General features: G+C 39.4%; 2 protein-coding genes across 3 annotated transcripts in view; one reads left to right on the top strand and one right to left on the bottom strand.

Moving 5' to 3' along the window:
- Positions 1 to 2202: 2202 nt before the first annotated feature.
- APIP (APAF1 interacting protein) lies at positions 2203 to 17860 on the bottom strand. The gene is made up of 8 exons (XM_053945293.1): positions 17630 to 17860; positions 15307 to 15407; positions 12399 to 12447; positions 10951 to 11068; positions 9760 to 9895; positions 7030 to 7197; positions 6387 to 6509; positions 2203 to 5249 (listed from the first exon to the last, which is right to left on the bottom strand). Exons 1-7 carry the CDS (start codon positions 17657 to 17659, stop codon positions 6410 to 6412), a joined length of 702 nt encoding a protein of 233 aa, XP_053801268.1. The 5' UTR covers positions 17660 to 17860; the 3' UTR covers positions 2203 to 5249; positions 6387 to 6409.
- PDHX (pyruvate dehydrogenase complex component X) overlaps positions 17776 to 25227 on the top strand; it is a 37606-nt gene continuing 30154 nt past the window's right edge. Inside the window, exon 1 of one of the 2 annotated variants that reach the window (XM_053945292.1) lies at positions 17776 to 18008. Coding sequence is in view for 1 of the 2 variants with exons in the window: in XM_053945291.1 (XP_053801266.1) it covers positions 18042 to 18183 (142 nt within the window). In the remaining variant the exon portion in view is untranslated. The other variant, XM_053945291.1, reaches the window with a different exon arrangement.

Below are 25227 nucleotides of genomic sequence, written 5' to 3'. Positions count from 1 at the left end.
TGTTCAGAAACAGAATTGGTAGGTGCCTTGATTTTTCATTGCTAATGTACTTTCTTTTGAGGCCCTTCTGCTGATCTCATATGTGGACACTTCTTTATTTGTATACAAGTTGAAAAAAGTACCTGCATTAAGAAATCTCATTGGTTTTGCCTATGTTTTTCATAGGTGGAGTCCTGAACCCTTGTTTTTGTGGTGCATGCAATATTTCTGAAGTTGTCATAACCTGAAGGGGAGGGCATCAAATAAAATGATGATCCAAGAAGATGCTGCAGCTTGAACGCGTGACAGAAATTCATAAAAGGAATAGTTTTTTTATTGTATTAATTAAGTTGCAGGGACTGTTAAGTTAAACTTAAAATAACCCTTTTAAAAGTTGTTGAGGATAATGAATTACCCAGAAGGAGTTAGAGCCTGCTGCTGCCAACTAAAGTGCTTGGAGACTTGAGATAGAAGTGAATGATAAGAAGCAGCTTTCATGCATTCAAATAAATTACATGTTGGGCTTGGCTTAATCCTGGCAGCAGAATGATCTCAGGGGTTTTCCCTACATTATCTTGGTCTATGATTATGCAAATATCCTTTTAATGTAGTGACTCCTTAACAGGAAATTAGTCTCATACTTGCTCATATGCTCTTGCAATCAACAGACACTTGCTTGCAAAATCCTAGTGTGTCTGAGATACAAAAGACACATTAACTGTTTTAAGTACCAAAATTTTGCAAACAGACAATAACAGAACATGCCCAGATATGTCAGGGATGTTGCAGATGAATCAGGAAAAAGATGTTTGCTAACACAAAAATATTCCTGGGTTTGAAAGTTCAACCAGAATGCAAATGGTACTAAGTTTACATTTGGTTTCAATGATTGTAAGGAAAACACCAGAAGGAAGAAAATCTTACAGAAAAGCAGGATTAAAACTGAATAAAACATGGAAATGAGACAAAGCAAAAAGGACAAAAGAAATAATTTGTGTTAAGTGCCCAGCAACCTGCTGAGCCCAGGTAATGTGCAGTCATCATTCACACAGGAACTGCCCTGAAATGGGGACTGTCAGGGTAACCTGCTTTGTCTGGAGAACAGGAACTAGAAAGTGACATTATAAAACAGAGGTTTCATCTGGAAAGACAGAGCGCTGGTATCCTTTGGGAAGGGAGAAATTGGAGTCACAAAAATTGTGCTATGTTACTTTTGGTAGTCTTAATGCACATTTGAGTGAGCAGGACAGCTCAGTTCCTGATTTCTCAGGTTTGTAAATTCCTTCTAGGTGAAATCAAGTTATGTAACCTCTTTCTTAACTACAACTTTCTAGTATGGGGAAAAATATCAGTTAAGTATTTGATATCAAACTGGGATACAGCAGTGATAAGTTGGCAGATTTACCCAAGGTGACCTCCACTGGTTTTTTTTGTTTTTTTTTTTTTTTTTACTCCTGATTGAAATTAAGACAGCTACATCCTTGGAGTTAAGAGGGGAGCCTAACAAAATTAATCCCATAACTTTCCAGTGGGATTTAGGGTAGTATCTGATTCATTCAAGGTCTTTTGAAACTCCCATCAAAGTGAACTGTTCAAGGCATGACCTTAAGGTAACAGTTCAATCAGCCACAAAATCTAGACATCCAGCTCTTTGTTTTAAATATAAAACCTATTCTTTCTTCTATATCTAGTGTATTCTGTTTGTAATAACCAGACATTACCATTAGAGAAGCTGAAGCTAATCTGAGGCTTGTTAAGGAGAGAGAATTTATGCTTAACTTAAATAAATTCCTGCTGATCTGGTTTCTGGAGATTAACCTGTAATTTTATCTGTCATAGAGGGGAGAAACTTGCTAGTCCAACAATACAGTCTCTTAGAGTTAAAAAACCCAACACACATATAGAAGTACAGAGAGTGTTTGTCGGTGCTACTCAAGAGTATATGAATTTCCATAATTGCCCATCCAGAAAAACATGTACTGAGTGTCTTTGACTGCTCTAGCAAAAATCAGCAGATGCTAGGTTAAATGTGAAGACTACAGAAAAATTTAAAAATTTAATATTTGGAACTGCTTTTGATTTCAATAGATCAAAATCCTAAGAAATAGGCAACAGATGCGGTTCCACTAGAGGTTTCACCTCCAAAATAATTTTGCAATGTTCCACTTAGTATATGCTGAAACCCTTGCACTCATATTTAGCAGAAATACAACCCTGTGCTAATCAAGTAAACCAAAAGCCAGATTTTATTTACCATCTGTTATATGCAGCAAAACCTTGAGCAGTACCAAGATAAATGCCTGAGAGCTCTTCTTCCGACTTGGGAATTTAGAAATTCACTCTTAAAAATCAGGTCAGGTAGCATTCTTCTGGAGTAACATTAAGCCTTTAACATTAAGCTGACTTGAAATTTAAGCAAATGTCCAGATCCACGAAGGCTTAGATTAGTTGGCGGCAAAGTGCAATCACAGGCTCCTCTACACGCTGTCACAGAAGTCTGTCTCACCTCAGGGGGCTGTCCTTGGACACAACCTGGCTCTGTAAGGCACAAATTCTATTTCACCTAACAGGCAGGACAACAAAACAAAACCAAAGCCTGCAAGGGTTCACCTCCCCTTAGAGCAAAACTTAAATACAAATATGAAGTGGCTTGAAAAATGAAGCATTTTCAGAAGTTTTTGAGCTATTTTGAAATCAGGAAGGATTAATATCAAACCATGTATTTTCTTCTACTCCTCAGTATGAGATTAATCCACTTAGAGTGTTCCAGGGATCTTTTTTTCCCATTTGCCATCTTCTGTAAAATAGCAAAAAACTGTAACAAACCGGTTTGCCAAAATGTGCGGCAAAAAAAAAAAAAAAAACCAAACAACAATTTAGAGGAAGGCTACTGGTTTATTTATAAACTAGTTTATTTATAAACTATAAAAGCCCACTAGTCAGTGGGCTTTTTTAATGTTAATTTTTTAATTAGAATTTCAGAGTTGAAGGGGATGCCAATTGTTCAGGCATGACAGCATTTATGACAGAACATATATTGGCATCATAACTGCTTACGGTAAGTCAAGAGTTCTATCTCTTTAACATTTCAAGATCCTGTATTCTGCAGTTTTATTTCCTTCCTGGAAAGCAAGCAGGATATTTGCTAGGAAGTTGCTTTTATTGAGAAACTTTGGAACTTACTTAGCTTTTTGGATGAGCCATTTAAATGGGAATTATGTCATTCTGCCATGAGTCTATCTGGTGATACTAAATCTAGATAATCAGCTTTGGTGGAGATGAAGTCTGCTGCAAACACAGAAAAATACCCAGCTGGCTTATAAGCCTACTATTCACATCAGGAAAAGAGATAGACCTAAAAGTTATGTCAGTCAAGAAGCTTTGAATCGTATGAGACATTTTCCTATTTTTGTTCTACATAATTGGAGCTAACTGCCAGAGCTTTCTGAGCACTTCAGGAAACTGTAATTATTTCACAGGGTTATGAAGCCACCAGAGTTGTGAAGGTATTCATTTATTTGATGAGGATTCATATGAGAAAACATGAGAAGGGTGCATTTCACTCATTCCCAAATCACTGAATGGGACTCTGAGCATCTAGGAATCCTGTATGAAAGACTTTAACCACTACTGTAGAAATGTGGTGATTTACAGATTTTAGAAAGGCTACAGAGCAAATTGTAGCTGCATAAGAAAGTGAATATTGTAACACAACCTCAGAGGAATATATTTGGCAAAAAATACCTTTCCTTGTGAGTGTTCTTTTACAGTTTGTCTTTACATACGTAAAACAAAAAAGCATCAAATGTAAAATGTTTTTCATCCTTACAAAACATCAGTATCATGGAATGATACAATTATCATCTGTTCTGAAATCATCATCAGAATACTACACAAAGTTATTTTTTGCAAAAATCAGGCAGTTCAAATAAAGAACTAAAGGCCACAATGAATAGATGGCAACTACATTTCAAGACTAATTGGATTGTCAGATGAAGAAGTATTTTTATTAGTACATCCACAGGGAAGAAAAGCTAAGAGAATTACAGACTGCTTTCCCTTAAGGTCAGTTGCACCTCTCAAGTCTTGAACACACTTCAGAGATATTTTATGCTTAAGTGAAGCGGCCTCTCCAAAGTCACCTCTGGCCTAAAAAATAGCATTTTCACACAAGTTCTTACTGCAATCCACATACACTCAGAAGATGTGGAATCACTGCAAACTATTTGCCATTGACAAACAAGTGTCTAATAATGAAAAGAACATATCAATAAACATATAGTCAACAATCTTTAGTTACTTGGTGATAATCATTATTTCACAATAACCAAGGTCCCCCTAAGGGTTAAAGGTTGCACCCTGCAGGTACAGAAGTACAAGAGGGAAGGGCAAACATATCTAAGGTACACAGAACACTAAGCCTTATTGTCATCCCCAGGAAAAGGGGGAAGTGGTGTCTGCCATCTCTGGCATCTGCCATCTTCTCTTGCCCTGTTTCTAGGTTCTCTTTGGACCCATCTTTGACTTGATTCAATGTTTTTATCAGTGGCTTAGTAGGAAACAATTTAAACATTTTTTTCCCCCACTCCCACAGCAGTTTTATTTTAGGTTGAAGAGTTAATTTGCCTCATGGAAGCTCCAAAAAAGTGCCAGTGATTATGGAAGGGGAAGTGGAGGGAATGCATGGCCCCTAGCAGAAACCAGGGTCAGCTGGCACTTAGCCTGTCTCAGTTCACCCTCGGGACTGAGGTCTCAATACTCAATTAGAAAGTTGGTCAATCGAGGCTTACACTGATGTCACCAGGGGGCCATTCCAGAAGGTTCTGTCATAATTATGTGAGACTGTATTTTAATGAGCAGTTTGATTAAATCTACCCTGGGGGGGGCTAAGCAGAGGTCAATAACTTTCAGAAATGCAGACTTATTTCAAGTTAAATGATGTAGCATTAGAGCAGGATGAACAAGTGCAGGTTGTTGAAATACAAATTTTTAAGGCACAAAACCAAAATGTGACATAAATTTTCCAAAGTTTTTTGAAGTATTTTTGCATCTGAATTTTCATTCCTCCTACTGTGGCATTTGACAGGACTTGTAAATTGCAATGATTGTTCAGCAGCTGGGGTTTTTTTAACTCTCCTTTAATTCTTGGGTGCGTTTAACAGTTAAAAGTTCCTGTTGATGTTTGTCAATCAGCTGAGGATCAGCACCCCCTTCTGGCTTCAATAGTGTGGGGTGAAAGCTGGAACTCCTATCATCATCATGTAAGAAACCTGTACAGGAGAAACAAAGTAAAAACAAAAATAATCTAAAACTTGTCATAATAAATAAGCAAAGGAATATTAATGCCACTACAGTAGCCCAGCTTATCAATTGCAGGGGCTGAGGAGTAATGTTAGGATGGCTCTCGTGGGCCATGAGGTAGCTCTGTGCAGGTGTGGCAGCCAAACTGTCTTCATCACTATAGGCAGCAGCAGGACCCTAAAAACCTGCTAAGGCAGAGGCTCACTGACAGCACACCTCCTGCCCCACTAGGGTGGGCATAATGGCCCACCCCTGAGGAGCCAAGTCCCTGTCTATTCTGGGCTCATGTTGCCTGAGCACGTATTTGTCATTAGCCTATCCTGTTTAATTACACCACTGCTTTGGTCAAGAAATTCCTTTATAATCTCAGCACTGGTACCTTTAAACTTGTATTTTCCAACTCTGAAATGTTATGCTACCACTGCATTTTTTTTTTTTTTTTGCCATATCATTTTGCCATATGTGAGAATTGTTTCGGGTAGCCTTCATGTAAAGTACACTCTGACCATGTTATCTATGGGCTTTAACTTCAAAAATTTCTTATGAAAACTTTCAAAACTGATCATTGCTACAGTAGAAAACAAAAAGCCAATGTGATTTCCTGCATGAGGTAAATAGGTAACACTAGTCAAAACCAGCCACACTGAAGGAAAAAACTAAACCCCCTAAAACCCCCAACTAACCCACCACATAAGTAGTATCACTGAGATGGTCTGAAATCAAACCTGATCCTGCAAGCAGAAGAACAAATGTAGGTGTTCAGACATCTCTGTCCACAGCAGCTCACTAGGCTCTGGCCTTTTTAGTCCATTGGCTTTTCTGGAAATGCTTGATATTATTCTGTTTTAAAAAGAAATCACGCTCCATGCTGTACATTGGTACTAAATATCCAACGGACATCTCTAGCTATTAATACATTGATTTTTTGCTGCACTGTGTTGAAAAGGAGCACTATTCCAGGCATAGATACAACTGCAGTGGTAATGGAGCAGACTGGGGGAAGATGAGCAATACTCAAGTTTCCTGAGTGGGAAAGCAGACTGAAGTGATGGTGTCATCTGTAGTCTCTCCCTCCAAACAGATCATCCTTACAGATAAATTCACACCTGACTATAAATGTTGTTGACATTTACAAGATCCCATTTTCTCCTGCTGGATGTTTTGAAGGATCTAGCCCATGCTGCTTCATCTGCACTGCGATATCAAACAAGTAGTCATAACATTCACACCTAAAATAAATAGGGAAAAAAATGCAATGTAAGTAAAGCTCAAGTCTTATCATGTTTTATGAAAATTAGTATTTTCCTTCCTTAAGATTTTATCACCTATGTGATAGTCTGACTGGACAGCTCTATTATTGTTTATTTCCAGTGCTGTGGAATGGAAAGTGACATTTTCCTACATAATATTGATTTGCTGCATTTCCATCAGCAAGAGGTAAATTCAAAAAATGGGACTAGGGAGGGCTACACAAACAGTATTGGCAGGTGTCATATAAAAGCAGAGATTTCATGTTTCATATGAGGAAGGACTTGTTGACTTGTCTGAAAGGAAAATGTTGGCAACCCTACCAGCCAGCACTGATATGAAAGGAAAACCAAGCAATGGAATCATGGATGAATCCATTCCCAAAAGGTCCCTATACATGCAGTGAGGCTTTAATATTCTGAATCATTGTCCATGGGCTGGAAATATACATAGCATTAAGATCTCGAGGAAAGAGATAGCATATTCCTGAACTCTACTCACATCGTTTTGGCTTTTTCCCATGTCTCTCCCCATACATAAACACCGTGACGTCTGACCAGGACAGCACAAGAGTCAGGGTATTTTTCCATTGCACGTGCCATTCTCTCCTTGAGATCCTTCTCTTCTGGAGTATTCTCAATAATAGGAACCACTAATGTATCATTATATCTATAAAAAAAAAAAGACATCTTCATGTATTTAAAAAACCTCTCTGCTTGGATGTATAAACTTTTCCATAAGAAAGAAATTATCCTCTGACTGTGTAAAATGTTAAATTCTCAGCACTAGATTTTATGCTCTTCTCTTGTGAGTCATGCTGTAGCATAGGAATTCTCAGGAACATCTCTTATTCCCAAACACATATTACGCTGGCAATACCTGAGCTATACTTGAGACACAAAAAGAAAACAACACTTTAATCTATTAGGTGTAGCTCTTTATTCCCATATCACTTTGTAGTTGGGTCCCTTTACAACTTTTTCAAATTTTTCATCCTGTACTGGCATCATCTGCAATTTTTACCTGAGATTAAATTATTTAAAAGAATCATATGATATAGAAGGAAATGAAGCTGTTTGCTGGAGAACAGAAAAAAATTAATTTAGGTAGTCCAAAAAGCCCCTGTAAGATTGTCCTGCTAAGGCATATAAATAGAAGGTAGAATCAACACATGAAAAATAAATTCTCTGTGATGGAGTCATTGGTGGGCTACATGTGATCTTAAGAGAGCCTGAGAACCCCAGCTCCAAAGACAAGATGATGCACGTTACTCAGTGGAACTTGCCTAAGAGTTTCTTCTGAAGGAGGACTGGGATATTTGGCATTGTTAATTACCTTAATTAACACTAGCAGAAACTTGTTTAAATAGTTTTAATAAGTCCCCAGTTCAGGTTCAGATTTATCATTGAGATCACATAGATATTTCATGAGTGGATGTTAGTAGTACTTTCTTTTGTAAAACACAGAAAGAAAGCAATGGTAAAAAAAATCCAACACCAACAGCCTGTATTTTAAATCAACTATTCAGAAGATAAAGTCTCATGTCTTATGGTTCTTAATGCTGACGCTTTCTCACAGAAGGCTATAGAAATAGTGAATGAAGAAAGTGAGGTGGGATTTGAAGCTCTACTTTGACTCTTATAAGTTTGGATCACTAAAATTACTTGGAGTGTTTGGTACTAATGAGGCCAAATGAGTTAATGGATTGGCTTCCTAGGTTCTTTCTGCTTGAGCTTGGAAGCTGCTATAAGTATTATAACTGATTCCTAATCAGAACCATAAGCTTTCTGTCAAGAACTAATACCTAAAAATGTCAAGAAGACTCTGAATGAGCTAAATACTTGGGATCTCTTTTTTTTTTTTAATTGAAATATTGAAATATAAGCACCCTACGTGCATCAAACATGGATGTAAAATACCTTGTGACAATCTGACTTTCAAAGTTATTTACTACTGATCTTTCCATTTCTATGGAAATCAAAGGTAAAATTAGTGTGGGATCACTGGAGTCATATTTAGGCCAACATATACTTCTGATTATTCTATCTGTAGCATTTTCCTGGACAGCTTCCAGAAAAGATTTATGTAACTAGAAACAACATGAAATCCCATTTTTGAAAAGTGCCATTTTGTATTTTGAATTCAAGGTCCTATTTTTCTTTTGAATTCAACGGGGAAACTTGTGTGAGGCAAGCCAGTGGAATCAGTCTAGTGTGAATGAACATGTGCTTATGAGCCATATAACCTGGAGCTTTGATTTCTTGAGTTTTTCTGGTAAATTAATAGAATGACACAGAAAACTTGGAGGTATGGAAGCCAATAAATACAATGTTTCCTGACTAACGTTTAGGAGTGTTTGAGATCTCAAAATGCATGTAAAAAAATTATTGTGGATTTTTAAAAAATCAGTGTTGTTAGACAATTGAGTACAAGAGCTTGTGTTTTACCACATTGAAAATGCATATGCTAATGGTGACAAGAAAGTAAAGTTGGCAAGTCAACCGAAATGGAATAAAATATGCCTGGGTGTAAAATCACATATGGCTTGCTCCCTTGCCAAAGGGCAATAGTTAGATACAAAAATTAACATCAAAAAGTGGAAAGAATTTAGCATTTCAATTTCTCATCTCCTTGTCACATGTTATATAAATGTTGTTTGCAGATCCCAATTCAACACTCTGTGGGTGGAGACCTCAAAACAAGCCATCACACATAATTTGGAATAACTCAGCACTTACCTCAGAGCTCATCCTTGAAAAGTAATAACATTATCTTTAATGAGCTGTTTATTCTGAATTTTCTTTCAAACTCTGTCAAGTAAATCTGAAATCCTCTACTCTCTTAACATGCCCCAAACTAGCACAGGCAGTGATATGTAAAGTCCACCCAAATGCAGTTTGTACATGCTATCAATCCAACCTGGTGTTGGCTGGCTCCAGTTTCAACTGAATGTTGTACAGATGTGGTAACATCTCAGGATGTAGCTCTTTATTTGGCTTCTTCCTGTAGCTCAACAGACCACAGCAGCCTTGGCATGACAAGATTTTATCTCAGATCTCTTACACAGGCTTCAGATCTTAGAGAAAGCCAGTGGTGACTCATTCATTCCAGAGGTCTTTTTACTTCTTCTTCTTCTACACTTTCAAGTATATAACTCAAATGACTTGTATTGATAGTGCTGAAAACAAATGATCAAACATCACACCTCTTTTCCTAAATATAGAGAAGTACCTGTAATAGCCTCCTGAAGTACACTTCTGGATTCCTTTTATCATCTCCTGATGGGTAATAGAGAACTCACTCCCTGGGTAAAGAAGGGTAGCCATAACAGCAGCCTTGGAATGTGTATGGATCACTGCGCCTGCCCCTAAGAACAGAAAAAGAAAATTTAGAATTAATTTTAAAACACGTCTATTAAGAAAATTTTATTCAGATATTTGATTCATTTCCTTTGACTAGGCATCTTACAAAATGGTGATCTGCTGTATGAGAGGAAAAAATGTACAGCAACCTAAATGAAGATATGAGGTAAATACTCATATAAGGGATAATTACGTATTGTCTTAATACACTTGTGTTAACTTTCAGTTAATGACAAATTCCAGGAGAGATGCTGCTTGTATAAATTTAAGCAGAAACACTACTTGTACATTTCTTTACAAACTACAATGGCTGAGACACTCTTAATTTTATCAGAGTTCTGAGGTTATAAAGAATTCCCAAACTTATTTGTTAAATGAAAGTTTAAAGCCTTTTACTTTCTTTTTATGTTTTCCTCAATTATCTGCTGATTTTCTGAAAAAAAATTCATCAACTTACTGTGTCATGATGGAAAGATAGGTGGACAATAATATAACCTACTTATAAAGATACAATGTTGTTATTCCTTGAGGACACATATAAGCTGCTTGTGCAGCAAGACCAGAAGAGATTCCCTAAATACTTTCTAAAATAACAGATGTAAATTTTACACGACATCAAAAGCTCTCTATTACTATCTTCCTGCAAAAGAAAAGTTTCATACTGTTTTCACCTATTCCTAATTTATAACTGTTAATCTCAGCCAATGGATGCAAAAGGATTTAAACTGTAATAGCTGAATTGTCAAAACCACTGATACAAAACTGCTGTAATCCTGGACTTCCCCTGCAACCTACCAATATTCTGCACTAAACATCAGTCCTGAAAACATGGTCATAGGCAAAGCTACAAGAGAAGATTAAATTGCAAGTGATACTGACAGGATGTTACTATGGATTATATCCCTCTGTATATATACCTTTGCAAATAAATTGATTTTATAGTTTCACGTTTATTTCACTGTAACTTCTATGTATGAAGAATATGGTACTGAATAGCAATTTTGTGGATGTACATGTACAGTGTTTCAGTCACTGCTGAACTGCAAACATTGCTCCATACCTCTCATAGTGTAGGCATTCATAAAAAGAGGTGTGCACTGGCTTTTCTTTAGTTTTTTGTGCAGTGGAGGACCACTGATGTCCTGTTCATTCATGTCGCAAACAAACATATCTTCTGGCTGTAAGAAAGAACAAATTATTTTGATCTGTGATAGTTTTGTTTGATTTTTAACATCAACTGGTTTTGTTTTCCCTCTAGGGAAACAAATATATACAAACCATGTATTTAATACAGAATGTGATTTGAACTTTGTAAAAAAGCTGTAATGCTCCACACTTATTCCAGCTTGTAACTGGAATGGACACTGTGTAATGGAAATTAGTATTAGGTGCTCTTTTTCCTCAGACTGATGCCATGCAGATATTTGTAAAACTACAATTTTCTCAGAAAGGAGATAGTGTAGCTCAGTAATAACAACAGATCAAAAGTAGTAACTGATTAAAAATAAGAAATGCTGATGTACTTTTCCTTCCCTACTTAAAAGAATCAACAAATGACACAAGTTAAAAATAATACATTTAAATTTGCAGAACTATTTATTTTTTAACTTTGCTTTTAGTAGCTTTACATGAATGTTACCTTTGCATCAATTACCTTTGTGCATCATAATAGTACAAAGAATTGTTCAGTATAGTAACAAAATTTTAACATTATTTTAAAAGTCAGCAGAAAATACAATTGCAGGAGGTTTCCTGACTGACTGCACTTAATCCTCTGTTACTGTGAGCACAGACCAGAGCATCGTGGTTATCTTACATACCTTTGCCTGCCTTATTTCTCCACATCCTCAGCAAACACTGCTCAAAGACCCCAAGTTTCAATTGGTGAAGAAATTCCTTTCAGTCCTCACTGTATTTATCCTCAGATTTATGAGATGACAAATCCTTTCCATTTATTACTCTATCCTGGGGGAGTTTCTGCTGTCATAAAATAGGTATTGTTTACCATTCCCCTCTCCTCTTACATTTTGGATTTTTTTGGAAAAGCAGACAGAGAGACAAGGTCACCTTTTCATGAGGAGAGACCAGTTTTTTACTGAGAATATCAAGACAAATATTTGCAATCCTTCAAATGAAAATAAACAGCAAATGTTTATTTGACAGAAGTGTTAATGTCTATTTACGTGGGTAACTTGAAACTGTAGCCACACAGGTCTAGCCAACCAAGCCTGACAAAGAATAAAGCTGGACTGGAGTAATGCTCCACTCTCATGCTGCTTTGTGTTAATTTAAAGCAAGGAGAACATCAAGACTAATCTACACTGGCCGCTGAAACACATACTGGCTTATTATGATAGTGGACTACTGGGAGAAACCAGCAGTTGTTTCAGTAATGTAGTCAACAGCTAACAAGTCTGTAACTTCACATAAGGAAAAATGAAACTCTAAACAAAGGCACTTGCATCCATCTCAAGATGAGCTCTGAGGTAAAAGTACAGTTTAACACACCTGTATTCTTTCCTTTTGGACTCCTGAAGGAGCGATGTAGATTTCATCTCTAGGAAAAGTTGCAGATGAGAAAAATCAGTACACACAGTTGAGCAATGACTGTTTCCACAGTCAGGCACTGTGTACAGGCATACTTGTACAGGCATTCAAGCTCTTAAGCCACTGAAAAGGAAATAGCAAATCTAGACCCTCACAATTTAAAAAACTTTCTTGTTCTTCCAATACATTGACAGGTAGATAAGTTTTCAAAATAGAAGTAAATTTTACAGCAGCAAATAAAATCTTTAACTTACAGGGGTACAAAACCCTGCTTTCAACTTGACAGATATCTGAAACACATTTAAGAAGTGCAGCCTTATTTTTCCAACAAAGGTAAACAGCTTCTCCATGCAGTAACTTAAACTCAAATTCCTAGAATTCAGTACAAAAATTAAATGAGAAATTGCAAACAGATACTGATCTGTGACAAGGCAGGTGAAAAAAACATTACGTAAAAATCCATAAACTATCTATAAACAGTAATAATTATCTGCAACATTCAACACTGTCAACACTTTTTTTTTAACTGTACAGGTTAGGTTTCTAGTGCAGTTCCATGTTTAGTTGAGTTGATAGCACTAATTCACTAATTCAGTGCAATTAAATGTAAGTAGAAGTGCATCACTTCTTGCAAGGACTAAATGAACAAAAACTGTAAAAACTGATTGAAACTAAAATGATTTCAAGATGGTACTGCATTATTTTTATTATTAGCACAAAACCCCCAACTATATTCTCTCTCTGAACTGCAATCACTATTTGGCTTCAGCAGTCATGTACTAAATTCAGGAGCACAGAGACACCTAGTGAATAATTACTCAAGTTACAGACACATTTCCTATGGACCATGGGATGTTTGTAGTTCTAGACAAGAGAACTGGAGTTGGTGAAGGGTCTGGAGCACAAGTCATGTGAGGAGCAGCTGAGGTAGCTAGGGGTGTTTAGCCTGGAGAAAAGGAGGCTCAGGGAAGACCTCATTGTTCTCAACAACTGCCTGAAAGGAGGCTGTAGCCAGGTGAGGTTGGTCTCTTCTGCCAGGTAACCAGAGACAAGACAAGAGGAAATTACCTCAATTTACATCAGGAGAGGTTTAAATTGGATATTAGGAAAAATTTCTTCACTGAAAAGGTTACCAAGCATTGGAATAGGCTGCCCAGGAAAGCACTTGGCTCACCATTTCTGGAAGTTTTTAGAAGAAAGTTTTAGGCATGGTGCTTAGGAATGTGGTTTAGTGGAGAACTTGGCAGCTGTTAGGTTTATGGATGGGCACTCGATGATATTAAGGATTTTTACCAACCTAAACAATTCTGTGATTTTAATTCTTCCAAAAATAAAACTCTTAAGATGATGTACTATTCATAGTGGTAAAATGTCTGTGAAGCACAGAAAAATGTGGCTTTATCATATTTGTAGTTTTTGACATTCATGTATTAACACTGCCAGATTTGCATTAATTTAATCTTGATTCATTTGCACAAGCAAGATAAGAAATCAAGTGGTAAACTCAGTTACTTATGACAGTCACACAATTTTTCTTAAACCAGATTTTTTCTTTTTTAAAACTTAACCGGAACAAGAAAATATGATGACAAAATAAACTCTTCAAATACAAGATACCTCACAAAGAATTCCACATCCATTTTTAACATGCTATGCCAAGTCCAAATTGGCATTTTTTTTCCTTGATGGTGGATATGAGCTGCTCAGTGAGTACAGCTGATTAAGATTACCTGGTAAAAACAGTTGTTATATTTGAATCCAATTTCAACTGTTCTTTTACATTTTCCTTTCTATCAATGCCAAGTAAACAAGCAATAGAAACTACTAAGGAAAACTATATTACTATATCAGTGTATTCTCTGATAATGTCATTTGTCTTGCCAAAACCAAAAGGAGTTGTACTGGAATGACAAAGAAAATAGGCTACATTTAGGTACTGATGACAAATTAGAATTTATCCTCTTTTCATTCATCTCATTATTATTACTGCTTGCAAAATCAAGCAGGGAGGTGAAATGACCTGCACAAAGTCCAAACAGCACAAGTATGAGCGTTCAGGGTTTTTTTTTAAAATATATATATATATATATAAACACATCTTTGTATACATCTTTGAATACAATGGCTGTTTGTGCATGCATGCAAGTGTATACCAGAAAAATGAGAGGTCAGATACTTTCAAGATCGTGTCACAACCTTGTGACTGGGTACAGAATTGCAGGCACAGTGCAAGGCTTTTTGCAGTATGAGGACTTATCTTTTTTTCAGTGGCCACTGAGAGGAGCTCTATTCCCACTAAAAGGATTGGGGATTATGGAAAGGCAGGAGACAGGCAAATTAAAACACAAAGTGGTGCATCTTCATAGGAGATTCAGACCAAAAATTGTTGTTACCTGTCATGATTTAATTATATGTATTTTCTCCTTAGAAATTACCTCAGTGGAACATGAATTTCCTTCTTAGAGGAAATATCTGGCCTGTAAAATACACCCAGGGTGAGACTGATCTTATTTAACCACAGGCATTTGAAAGCCTGATGTAACCCACTATAAATTCCATAGTCAGTGAAATGAAAAAGGGGGAACATGTTGTTCTTTAAAGGCAATTCATCTACCTCAAACAAAGGTAGGAAAAGGACAGGATAAGGTCACTCTCTGAAGTTGTCTCTGCCCCTTGAAGGGTCTGCAATAATTCAGACTATTCACCTTCCTCCTATATGGTTGATTTTGGCATACTGCTCATTTCCCCCTCTAACTTCTTGCTCACTCTTGACTTGCGAACATTTCTCATGGAACTGAAATGCCCTCACCAATAAACACAGCCAGCCTCTCTCTCACCACCACATTGTTTCTCTTTCATCATTACTTACCCATGTTTCAAGCTGATTCCTCCACCAGTTCCCGTTACCCAGCCTAAACCATAAAACAGTCTACAAAGCTCTGGGATGAGATTCCTTGGATGTAACTCATCCTAAAAAGAAAATATATCAATGAAAAACCATCAGAAACACCTCAAAGCTAAGAATTCAAGCTCTCAAACCGAGTTTAAAGGATTAGTACTTTCATGCTGCATCAAAATTGTCTAATTTATGCTAATGAACTTCAATTACAAAATAACTGCATGTTTACACAATGCCTTTTATGCTCTGCCAGGGACATCACACCTTGAAACAAACAAAACCCCCAAATAAGGCGCATGTCTGACTATCCTTCACAGGAAAAGTCTCATGTAAAATTTATTTGAGTGCAGTGGCCCACAGATATTACAACAGCAGGATTATGTTATGGACTATTGCACAAGAAAAGGGAAAATAAATGCATCTAAAATTATCAATTTTTAAAAGCTTGACTAATAGTTTTCCTATTAAATCAGTTTTTCTGTAGGTTTATTTTACTTGATTTACAAATTTCAGAACAGACTTTATTAGTCAATATACATTTTTAAACAGCACTCAAAAATACCATGGAAAAGATATGCAAATTATCTTATGAACTTTACATTCCTACATTTTTACTACACAAAGTTACTTTACATGCAGTTTAGTCAAAAAGCAAATTGCATTATTTTAATATTTCTTTAGAAGGAAAAAAATATTGTATTTTTTCCATATTCCATTTTTTTATTACATTAATATCCATATCTATTAATCAAAGGTATCTTTGGGGTCAGAGGTAAGGTTTCTACCTACATTACCACAGTAATACATCTGTTTTTATGGTGTGCTGTTATGTAGGATTTTTTTTTTATTGCAGCTTTAAAAGTTTTTCTAAAATGACAAATGATTAGCTGCCCTACTGCTCACCTCAGTCACCAATGCCCACTAAATAACATTTCCAAGAAAAGTATTTTGCTTAACAGCAAGAATCCACATTGGGAGGGAGTATTTTGTCAACACCAACAGAACAGAGAGACCCAAAGCAAAAGCTGCACAAAGCAAAAACGGTAGGCAGGTGGTTACTTGGTGCCAATGCCTTTGCTGAAATGTTTAGAAAAAAGTGCTTCCAGGTGGTGTTGGACTTGCAGAACTAAGGGTGGGGAGGCAGCATGGAACAGGAGCATGAAGCAGAGGAGACTGGGAAGGTGAATTACTGGAGAAGGCAGCCTGGGGCACATTCGACAATGTTTGGAATCTCCTACTCTAACCTCATCTTTACAACCTTCAGTGAAAGTGAGATTTGTTCTCTCTTACCAAAGATCATGGACATGCAGGAGATGGTCTTCCCTCTCACCTCTGTGACAATGTTTTATGTGTTATGACAACTCAATCTGCTGCTCTTTTTTTGCTTTGCTCATGATTCTTAGAAAGAATCAGATTCTTGAAATCTGATTCTTGATTGAAAGAACTAGATTCTTTCCCACTTTCCTGGCAGGCCACAGGCTGCTGATACCTCTCATCTCCCTGGTGTCAGTTCTTGCTGGTTTTGAAGCTTTGGCTGGTCTCTCCACCAGTGTCACATACAAACTAGAGAGGTGTTCTGTCCAGGCAATGCCTCCATATCCTCAATATTTGCTGCACTGCCAGCTCACGTTCTGGTTGTGACGACAGATAAAGCCCCAAGCAAAGACCAATTTAAAAAAAAAACCCAAAGGAAAACCAAATCACAAAACAAACCTAAACCACCCCAGTTAACATAAAAAGAGCCATGAGTCCTGTAGATGCAGCAAGACTAACAGCTGGCAACATTCTGGAAGCTGTACTGAATTCTATAACATGTTTGTATACGCGCACATAATAGCTAGGGTTGGAAGAGACCTTTGAAGACAATTCAGTGCAATCCCCCTGCCAAGGCAGGGTCACCCAGAGCGGGTGACACAGGAAAGCCTCCAGCTGGGTTTTGAATGTTTCCAGAGAGGGAGGCTCTACGACTCCCTTGGGCAGCCTATTCCAGTGCTCTGCCAGCCTCAGCGTAAAGATGTTCATCCCCGTGTTGAGGTGAAACTTGTGCTTTAGCTTATGAACATTGCTCCTGGAATGCTGGACGCTGACGCCGCCTGGATCTTGCTGCCTGAATTTCCGCCAGGGAATTCCGCTGGGAATTCCGCTGCCAGCTCATAATCAACTTGACATCCACCAGTACTCCCAGGGCTTCCCTCCTAATTAGCAGCTGCGAAGCTGCTGGCCAATTAGCAATGTTCAAGAGCGGCCTCAGCCCCCGCGGTGGCGGGGCCCAGCCGCCCCTCAGCCCCGTTACCTGCACTGCGCCCCCGCCGGCGGCCGCCATGGCGCGGCCAGCGCGGGGTCCTCGCTCGGGGGCTTCTTTGGGCGGCCGCGCGGGCGCCTGCAGAGTGCTGGGAATCCCCCTGGCCGAGCCCCGGCGGGCAGGATGGAGAGGCCGCTACTCGCCCCCGGGCCGCGAGCCGGCAGGGACTATAGGAGATACGGCTGCGCCCCGGGGCCGAACAGCCAGGCTGGGCGCGGGCGCGATTGCATTTGCCAACGGCTGGGGCGATCGAGGCGGCTAATCCCACGCCGGGTGCCGCGGGAGGGGCAGGCGGGGCACGGGGGCTCGCTGAAGCCGGCCCCCGGCGCTGGGGGCGTGCCCGGTTATTTCTGCTCAGGCAGTCAGCGAGGTAGCCCCGGCGCGGTCAGGGGGCGGGGGGAAGATGGCGGCGTCCTTGTGGCTGAGTGGTGGCGGGGAGCGGCTGCTGCGGCTGCTGCGGGCCGGGCGCTCGGCGCTGGGCGCGGGGCTCTCCCTGCCCGCCCAGGCAGGATGGAGGCACCTGCACGGCACGTGGGAGCTGCTGGGTGAGTGGCGGGCTGGTGCCCTGCTCTAGGTGTGTCTGCGAGGACATGCAGCGGAGAGAAGCTTGAGAGCGGGTGGTTGTGGTGGGCTGACCCTGGCTGCGTGTCAGGCACTCAGCGAAGCTCATCTATAGCTTCCCTCCGCAAATGGGCAGGGGACAGAAAATATAGCAGGAAGTTCACATACTGAGATAAGGACAGGGAGAGACCACTGGTCCATTACTGCCGTGGGCAGAGCAGATTCGATTTGGGGATATTGAGTTTATTGCCAATCAAAATCAGAGCAGGATAATGCGAAGGAGGGGGGAAAAAAAACCCCAAAACTCCTTTCCTTCATCCTGCTCTACGTCCTCCCTCCCAGCTGCGCAGGGAGACGGGAATGAGGGTTAGGGTCAGTTCATCCCGTGTTGTTAATGCCGCTGCTCGGGGAGAGGAGCCGCAGTCCTTGCCGTGCTCCCTCCCCCGGGACACAGCCCTCCATGAGCTTCTCCAGCGTGAATGCTTCCCACGGGCTGCAGTTCTCCTTGAGCTGGGCGAGAAGCAAAGGCTATGCCCGTGGTTCCGGGGCGTGCGGCTGCAGAGGCGAGCGGGGCTCGCGGTGAGCTGGGCACAACCTGAGCAGCGGCCCCGGGAGCAGCGTGAGCCGCTCCGCACCGGGATGTGTTTGGTCTCGGGAGGTACTGAAAGAACATCGGGATGTGTGTGGGCTGACAGGAGAAAACTCGGAGAGACATGTGATAGTTATTAAAGGTCTAGAAAGGAAGAAAGCGAAATCGACAGAGAAAAATAAATTAAGCCTTCAGATATGAAAATATTTTGTTGTAGATAAGGAAAAAGTTCTCACCATTGAAAACAGGAGTGTGTTTTCTAAGTGGAAGTATAGCTAACCACTGAAAGTTTTTTTATTTGGCTATTTTGGTCCTTGTTTGGCAATTCCACCACATTTCTGTCCTCTTACTCTCCTGGTAATGTTTCAAGTAACTGCAGAAGTTGCTTGATGTGTGTGATGTATCTTTTATGTTATTCTATTCGATTTTTAATGGAAAAATAAAATTTATTACTTGCATGTCTAGCATCCTTTCCTACATAGAAATCAAGGTGGGGGTTACGACAACACCGTTTCAAGGTGTACTTTTCAAGAGTTTGTTGTTGCACGATTATCAGGCAGATCATTTACCTTTCCATGTTTTCCTCTGTCTCTAAGAAATGTGGGAAGAGTTACAGATCCTGAAATGAAATGTGATCTTTCCCTACTTGCTCTATAAGTTACAACTTGTAAAAAACATTTGAACAATGATCAGGTGTATTGTCATGAAGTCCTGGTGTAATGCTGAGCATGAAATACCTGAACTCTTTGAGGTTTAGGTGCACTTACAAAAAAGTGAGGTTTCATTAACCTCGTGTAATAAAACTCAGTAGTAGTTCAGAGACAGTTTAATTATTGTGGTTTAGACCTCGACATTCCCTTCTTTCCAGCACTGGCTGCTTTGTAGTATGAAAATCTTTTCCTTTGTAAAACCTGCTGTGTGAGATACAGGAAAGTCTATCCCTCTATTAAAATAAATGTTATTTGTTTCCAAATTTTATTAGAAAAAGCTTGCTTCTTTCTACATACAATAGTATGCAAATATAATATAATGCATGATGAACTACTCCTAAATTGGTCTTATTATCTTATCCTTAAATAACTCCTGTCTACAGTCCTCCCAGACTATCTATTGTGTTTTTTATGTTTAGAGTACTTAATATATAGCTGGAATTGAAATGAACAGGGCTAATGCCTTTATTAATGTTCAGCTCTTTATTAAAAAGATCAGCTGGGCAGGGGGCTCGAGGCAGAGCTCGCCCCCGCGGTTGTAGCTTTCCCAGGCAGCCAGAAGGAAGGCGGTGTGCAGAGTCGGTCACTGGAGTCCCGAGCAGCAGCTGTCCTTTCTCCTTTCCTTGTGGCACACCGGTGGCCCGAGGATGAGGAGGCGTGGCGTGCAGTCTGTTGCTGAAGTCCAGAACAACAGCTGTCCCCGCTCCTTCCGTGGTGGCAGCATCAGGGCTCTCTGTCTCTCTATCGCCCTGCTTCTCAGAGCCTAATATAGTCTGTTCCTTCTTAGGTGATGGCGACAGTTAAAAGTCAATCAGGGGATGTGTTTCCCTCTTCCTCAGCTAGGGCATTTGCCTAGACTCCTCTACTGTGTTCAGTTTTTGATTTATATTTTTTTTTTTTTCCTCCTAAAAATACTCCCATGATCCTAAGGGGTTTCTATTTGCATGTTAGTCTCAGAGTGGCAGCGTGGAGGGGTGGGAGGCCGGTTGTCCCCAGGTAGTTTAGAGAAAACAAACAGAGCAATTAGCTAATTAGCATTTCAATATCGGTACTTAGCTAGAGTTAGTAGTTTTCTTTTAGTGTTGCAATGGGAACTAGGAAGGCCCTGCCCGCGTCTCTGGGGAACACCTGGAAACTGTTCATAACAGAGTTAAATTTCTAAATTTGGATATGCAAATGACTGAAATCTTTTAATTCCTTACAGTAAGCTTTAAAGTGTTAGGGTGGATAGATCACATCTTTAAGTCATTCAGGCTTTCCTCATTCAATTCTTCTAGTGTACTTACAGCTTTTCAAGGTGGTGTGTATACCATTAAGAAAAATGGTATCACCAAATGATTTTCTTAACTTCATTGTTGCCTCTAAAATAAAAGATGAGAAGTCATAACTTCTCTGGTAAAATACAGCTCATTTGGACATAAAACTCATCATTGGTTCCTAGTTTGACAATATAAATTTAAGTAAATTTTATTTTAGCATTACTTTTATTTCTCTGCTTTTCTGTTTCCGAAAAAGCCACTATTTGAAGTATTGGTTCATGTGGATCTAGTTTATCACGTCACATGAATTTTTTGTTTCTTTCTGTGTTTCTGTCCTTGTTTGTGGTGCTGGTAGAGGAAAAGTTGATTTGCATAATTAAAACAATTAATTCAGAATGGAATTCCTAGTTTGTTGGTCAGAGAGAAAGAGGAAAAAGAGAGAACAGAATAGAATGACCTCTTTATGTTAGAGGTGTGTCAATTTTTCTTTGCTTTTAATGTTTCATAATCTTATCATTGGTGTTAAGTTGCAGCACATTTTTCAGTTCTCTACTGACTGCAGAGTGTGTGTAGGAAGTTATGAAATATCTTTCTGGTGGAACAGGTTAAATATGCATTGAATCCCTTCACAGAGAGGGAAGGCAGCAGAAATGTTGCCAGACTCAACTTGATGGTTAAAACTTGTCACCAAGGACAAATTCTCTTGGATACATAGACAGCAGTCTTTAAAATAGCAGTCTCTTGTTTGTGGGAAGTTTGTTTGGGTTCTTTTTAAGTCTTCCTCCTTTATATTCACTTAATTGAAGTGTAATAACACAGTTGCTGTTGATAGAAGTAAAAATCAGTGGGGGATGACTAGAAGTTCAGAAGTTTTGCTTGCTTATGGTTCTAAATTCTGATTTGCCCATGAGCTTCGTCTTTGAGATTCTGTGCAAATTGCCAGAACTTTTTGCTGACCCACAATTGCAAAGCAACAATATTAACTTCCCAAGGTGCTTGTAAGGGCTGCCTGTACAGTGCAACTAACTGATGTAAATGCAGTGATTCCTCTTACTATCCCCTTTTTAATTTGATGAGGGCAAATAATATTTGGTGAAGGTAATTCTACATTGTAAGGTTGCTTTTCTTTGAGGAGACACTTTGAAGCCTGGTTTTTGTATGTGTATGGTCAGTAACTCAAAAAGTAACTAAAACAGCTTTGAAACACTCTTGTTGTGGCTGGTGTTCTTGTGTATCTCATGCTGAACAAGGCTCTTAATTGCAGCAGCACTGAACTTCTCTGAGCACGGGCCTCTCTGGACATAAGCATTAAATGGGTGCACAAGGTCCTGTCTTCTACTTTGTATCCAGCTTTGTTTATTTGTCCATTTCATGGCTACTTGCTGCTTGAGTTCCTCTTCTAACTTGATGAAAGGACCAGAATGGATTGTATGTTTTGGGTACTTGCTCGTAACATTGAAGGGAAAATGTTACAGTGGCACAAATTTGTTGCTCAGTTTTGTATTTGTGCCAAAGTACAAAACATATTCTGGGAAATGGATCAAGTAGCTCTTCATGGAAGAGAAATGTGAACCACTGTGTTTAAAAATTAATTTTTTCTTTATTAAAAATGTGGATTAATTTCACTTTTTAAAATGAGGTCTGTCCAATAGTTCTCAATAATCCTAGATATTTGTGGCATATGACTTGAAAATAAAGTTTTGATTATCAAAGTCAGACTTATCAAGTTAGACTAATGAAACTGAGAACACTTCTTTGCATCCTATAATGTATCATATAATGTATAATGTTTTCTACTTGCTGTTATTAAGAAATAATTATTTTTTAGTAAATATGTATAGTTTAAGACAGTTTTTAACTCATACTTCGTCAGTCATACCTCAAATACTACAAAACTTTATTTGGGAAATGAACACAGATAAGCATTCACATATATTATATAGTTCATTTTTTCTGTTTATTAGTCCTAGATGAGAAGTTGCAAGAAACTTTTTAAAGAAAGTGCATGGAGGTAATTCAGATGGGAATTGTAAGTGTTACAAGGAACATTGTCTGGATACATTTCTAAACATGACAGTCATGAGTAATATTAAAATGAAACTATCATGGAAAGACTGAGACAAAAAAATGTGCATCTGCTCATGCAGTCTTCTGGGAACATCAACCATGCAATTGAGCTCATTTCCATAAAACTCAAATGCTTTTGGTAGCATGATTCTGATTGTGTTGCTGTCTTGGAGGCTTTAGGGAATAACTAACTTTCTGCTCTTTGTGCATTTTAAAATGTCAGGATCATTGACGGCTGCTTAGGTCATTAGAGGTTGCAAGGCACCTTTAAAGGTCATCTAGTCCTTCCCCCCTGCAATGAGCAGGGACATCTTTGAATAGACCAAGTTGCTCAGAACCCCATCCAACCTCCCAGTGGTGGAGCATCCACCACCACTCTGGGCAGCCTATTTCTATGTTTCACCTCTGTCATTGTGAAAATCTTCCTTAAAGCCAATCTAAATCCTCCCTCTTTCAATTCAAACCACTACCCCTTGTTCCATTGCTGTTGGCCCAGTTAAGAAGGCTGTCCCCATCTCTCTTAAAAGCTCCCTTTAGTAACTATTGAAAGACTGCAATAAGGTCTCCATGGAACCTTCTCTTCTCCAGACTGAACAACCCTGACTCTCTTGATGTTTCTTCATATAAGAGGAGCTCCCTCCCTCATCATTTTTGTGGCTGTCCTCTGGACCCCCTCCAACACATCCATGCCTTTCCTGTGCTGAGGATTCAGGAGCTGGATGCATTTCTCCAGGTGGGATCTCACCAGAGCAGAGTAGAGAGGCAGAATCACCACCCTTGACCTGCTGGCCACGCTGGTTTTTATGTGTCCCAGGCTATGTTTGCCCTCTGGTCTGTGAGCCACAACCTGCCACATCACAGCTTTTCATCTGCCAGTACCTTTAAGAGACTTGTCACCAGTGTCCATGGGGCATTGAGATGATGACCACTACCCTCTGGATCCAACCCACTCCTCAGCCATGAAACAGTCCACCCATCAAATCCTTATTTCATCAATTTACAGACAACAATGATGCAAGTCCAGAGAGGTGACATCCATAGCCCTTCTTTGTTCACTGGCGTCGTCATTCTATCCTATGAAGCCACTAAGTTGGTCAGGCAGGACTTGCCCTTGTGAAGCTCTTCTGGCTCTCTTGAATCACCTCCCTGTCCTCCATGTGCCTTAGAACAGCTTTTGGAAAAAAAAAAATACGGCCAAGGAAAAAAATTAGAAGAATTTTGAGCTGAAAAGCAGATAATAAGGAAAAATGGAAAAAATATTAATTTCTAAGTTTCTTTTTTTAGCTGTTTCTAAGTACTCCAAGCAATACAGCAACTGGGAGAAATGTGGTGTTGTTTCCTATAGAATGATTGTCGCAGCATGCCGTCGCGCGGGGTGTGCTGGGCGGCGAGTGCAGGGGCGCGACCATCCTCCTGCGAGTTCTGCAATCCCAGTTATCGGCAGGTTCGGCGCAGGGACAGATAACGAAGACACGGGTCTTGGGGTAAACCAGAGTGTATTTATCAGATGGACAAGATGGAGCCCCAAGACCAGACTTGGGGGGGGGTGAACAGAAATTTTATACACTAACTCAGGAGGAGGGGTACAGGAACATTAACCAATGAGGGTAAAGCTGGGGAGTGGTCTAAGGTGGGACTAAACTATTATAAACCTATCAGGAGAGATAGGGGAGTGGAATAACACAAAGTAACCAATAGGGTGTCGAATATAACAAAATAGACAGGGAACACTTTGGAAGGAAGGGTAGGGATAGGGAGGATTGACAAGGAACATTCTGGAGAAAGGGGTGGGGAGAGGGAGGACTGACAACTTGGAATGGAGGGGGTTAGGGAGGACCTTGGGAAGATTGGCAGCTTGGGAGAGGAGGGGATTAAGGAGGAAAACGGGGCAGACATGAACTTTAAACAAAACACACTACAACAAATGGTAACAATCCTTAATGCTGGGTATTAGAGAAAAGGGAATATGAAGCAGAAATAAGCCTTGCCATTGTATACAATGTACCTTCTATGTGTCTGTTTCTGTTTTGTGCCTGAACACAAATTCAGACATAGCAGTTCAAGAAAGAGCCTCAAAAGTCAGGTACTGGAAAGCTGCTTTTACAAAATTGATGTAGAAAAATGCTTTTTTTTTTTTTTTTGGCTTCATAACTATATTTAACAGTTCAGAAAGGTAGTATCTCTCATATTAATGTCCTCTTTGGTGTAGAGGATCAGATGGCAAGAGGTCTCATTTGCTGTGAAGCCAAGCTCTGTGTTGTATCCTGCCCTCAGAGAATCCCACTAACATGGCTCACAGTTGCTGTTACACAGTGCTGCTTCTGCATATAGGTTTACTGAGCTAAGATAAAATCACTGGAACTTGAAATCAAGCAATTTCTGCAAAGTTGATATAGTTTTCTA

This window comes from Vidua chalybeata, chromosome 6 (assembly GCF_026979565.1).
Source record: "Vidua chalybeata isolate OUT-0048 chromosome 6, bVidCha1 merged haplotype, whole genome shotgun sequence".
Lineage (NCBI taxonomy): Eukaryota > Metazoa > Chordata > Aves > Passeriformes > Viduidae > Vidua > Vidua chalybeata.
Note: the sequence above shows the minus strand (reverse complement) of the source record. Positions and strands in the feature narration are given on the sequence as shown.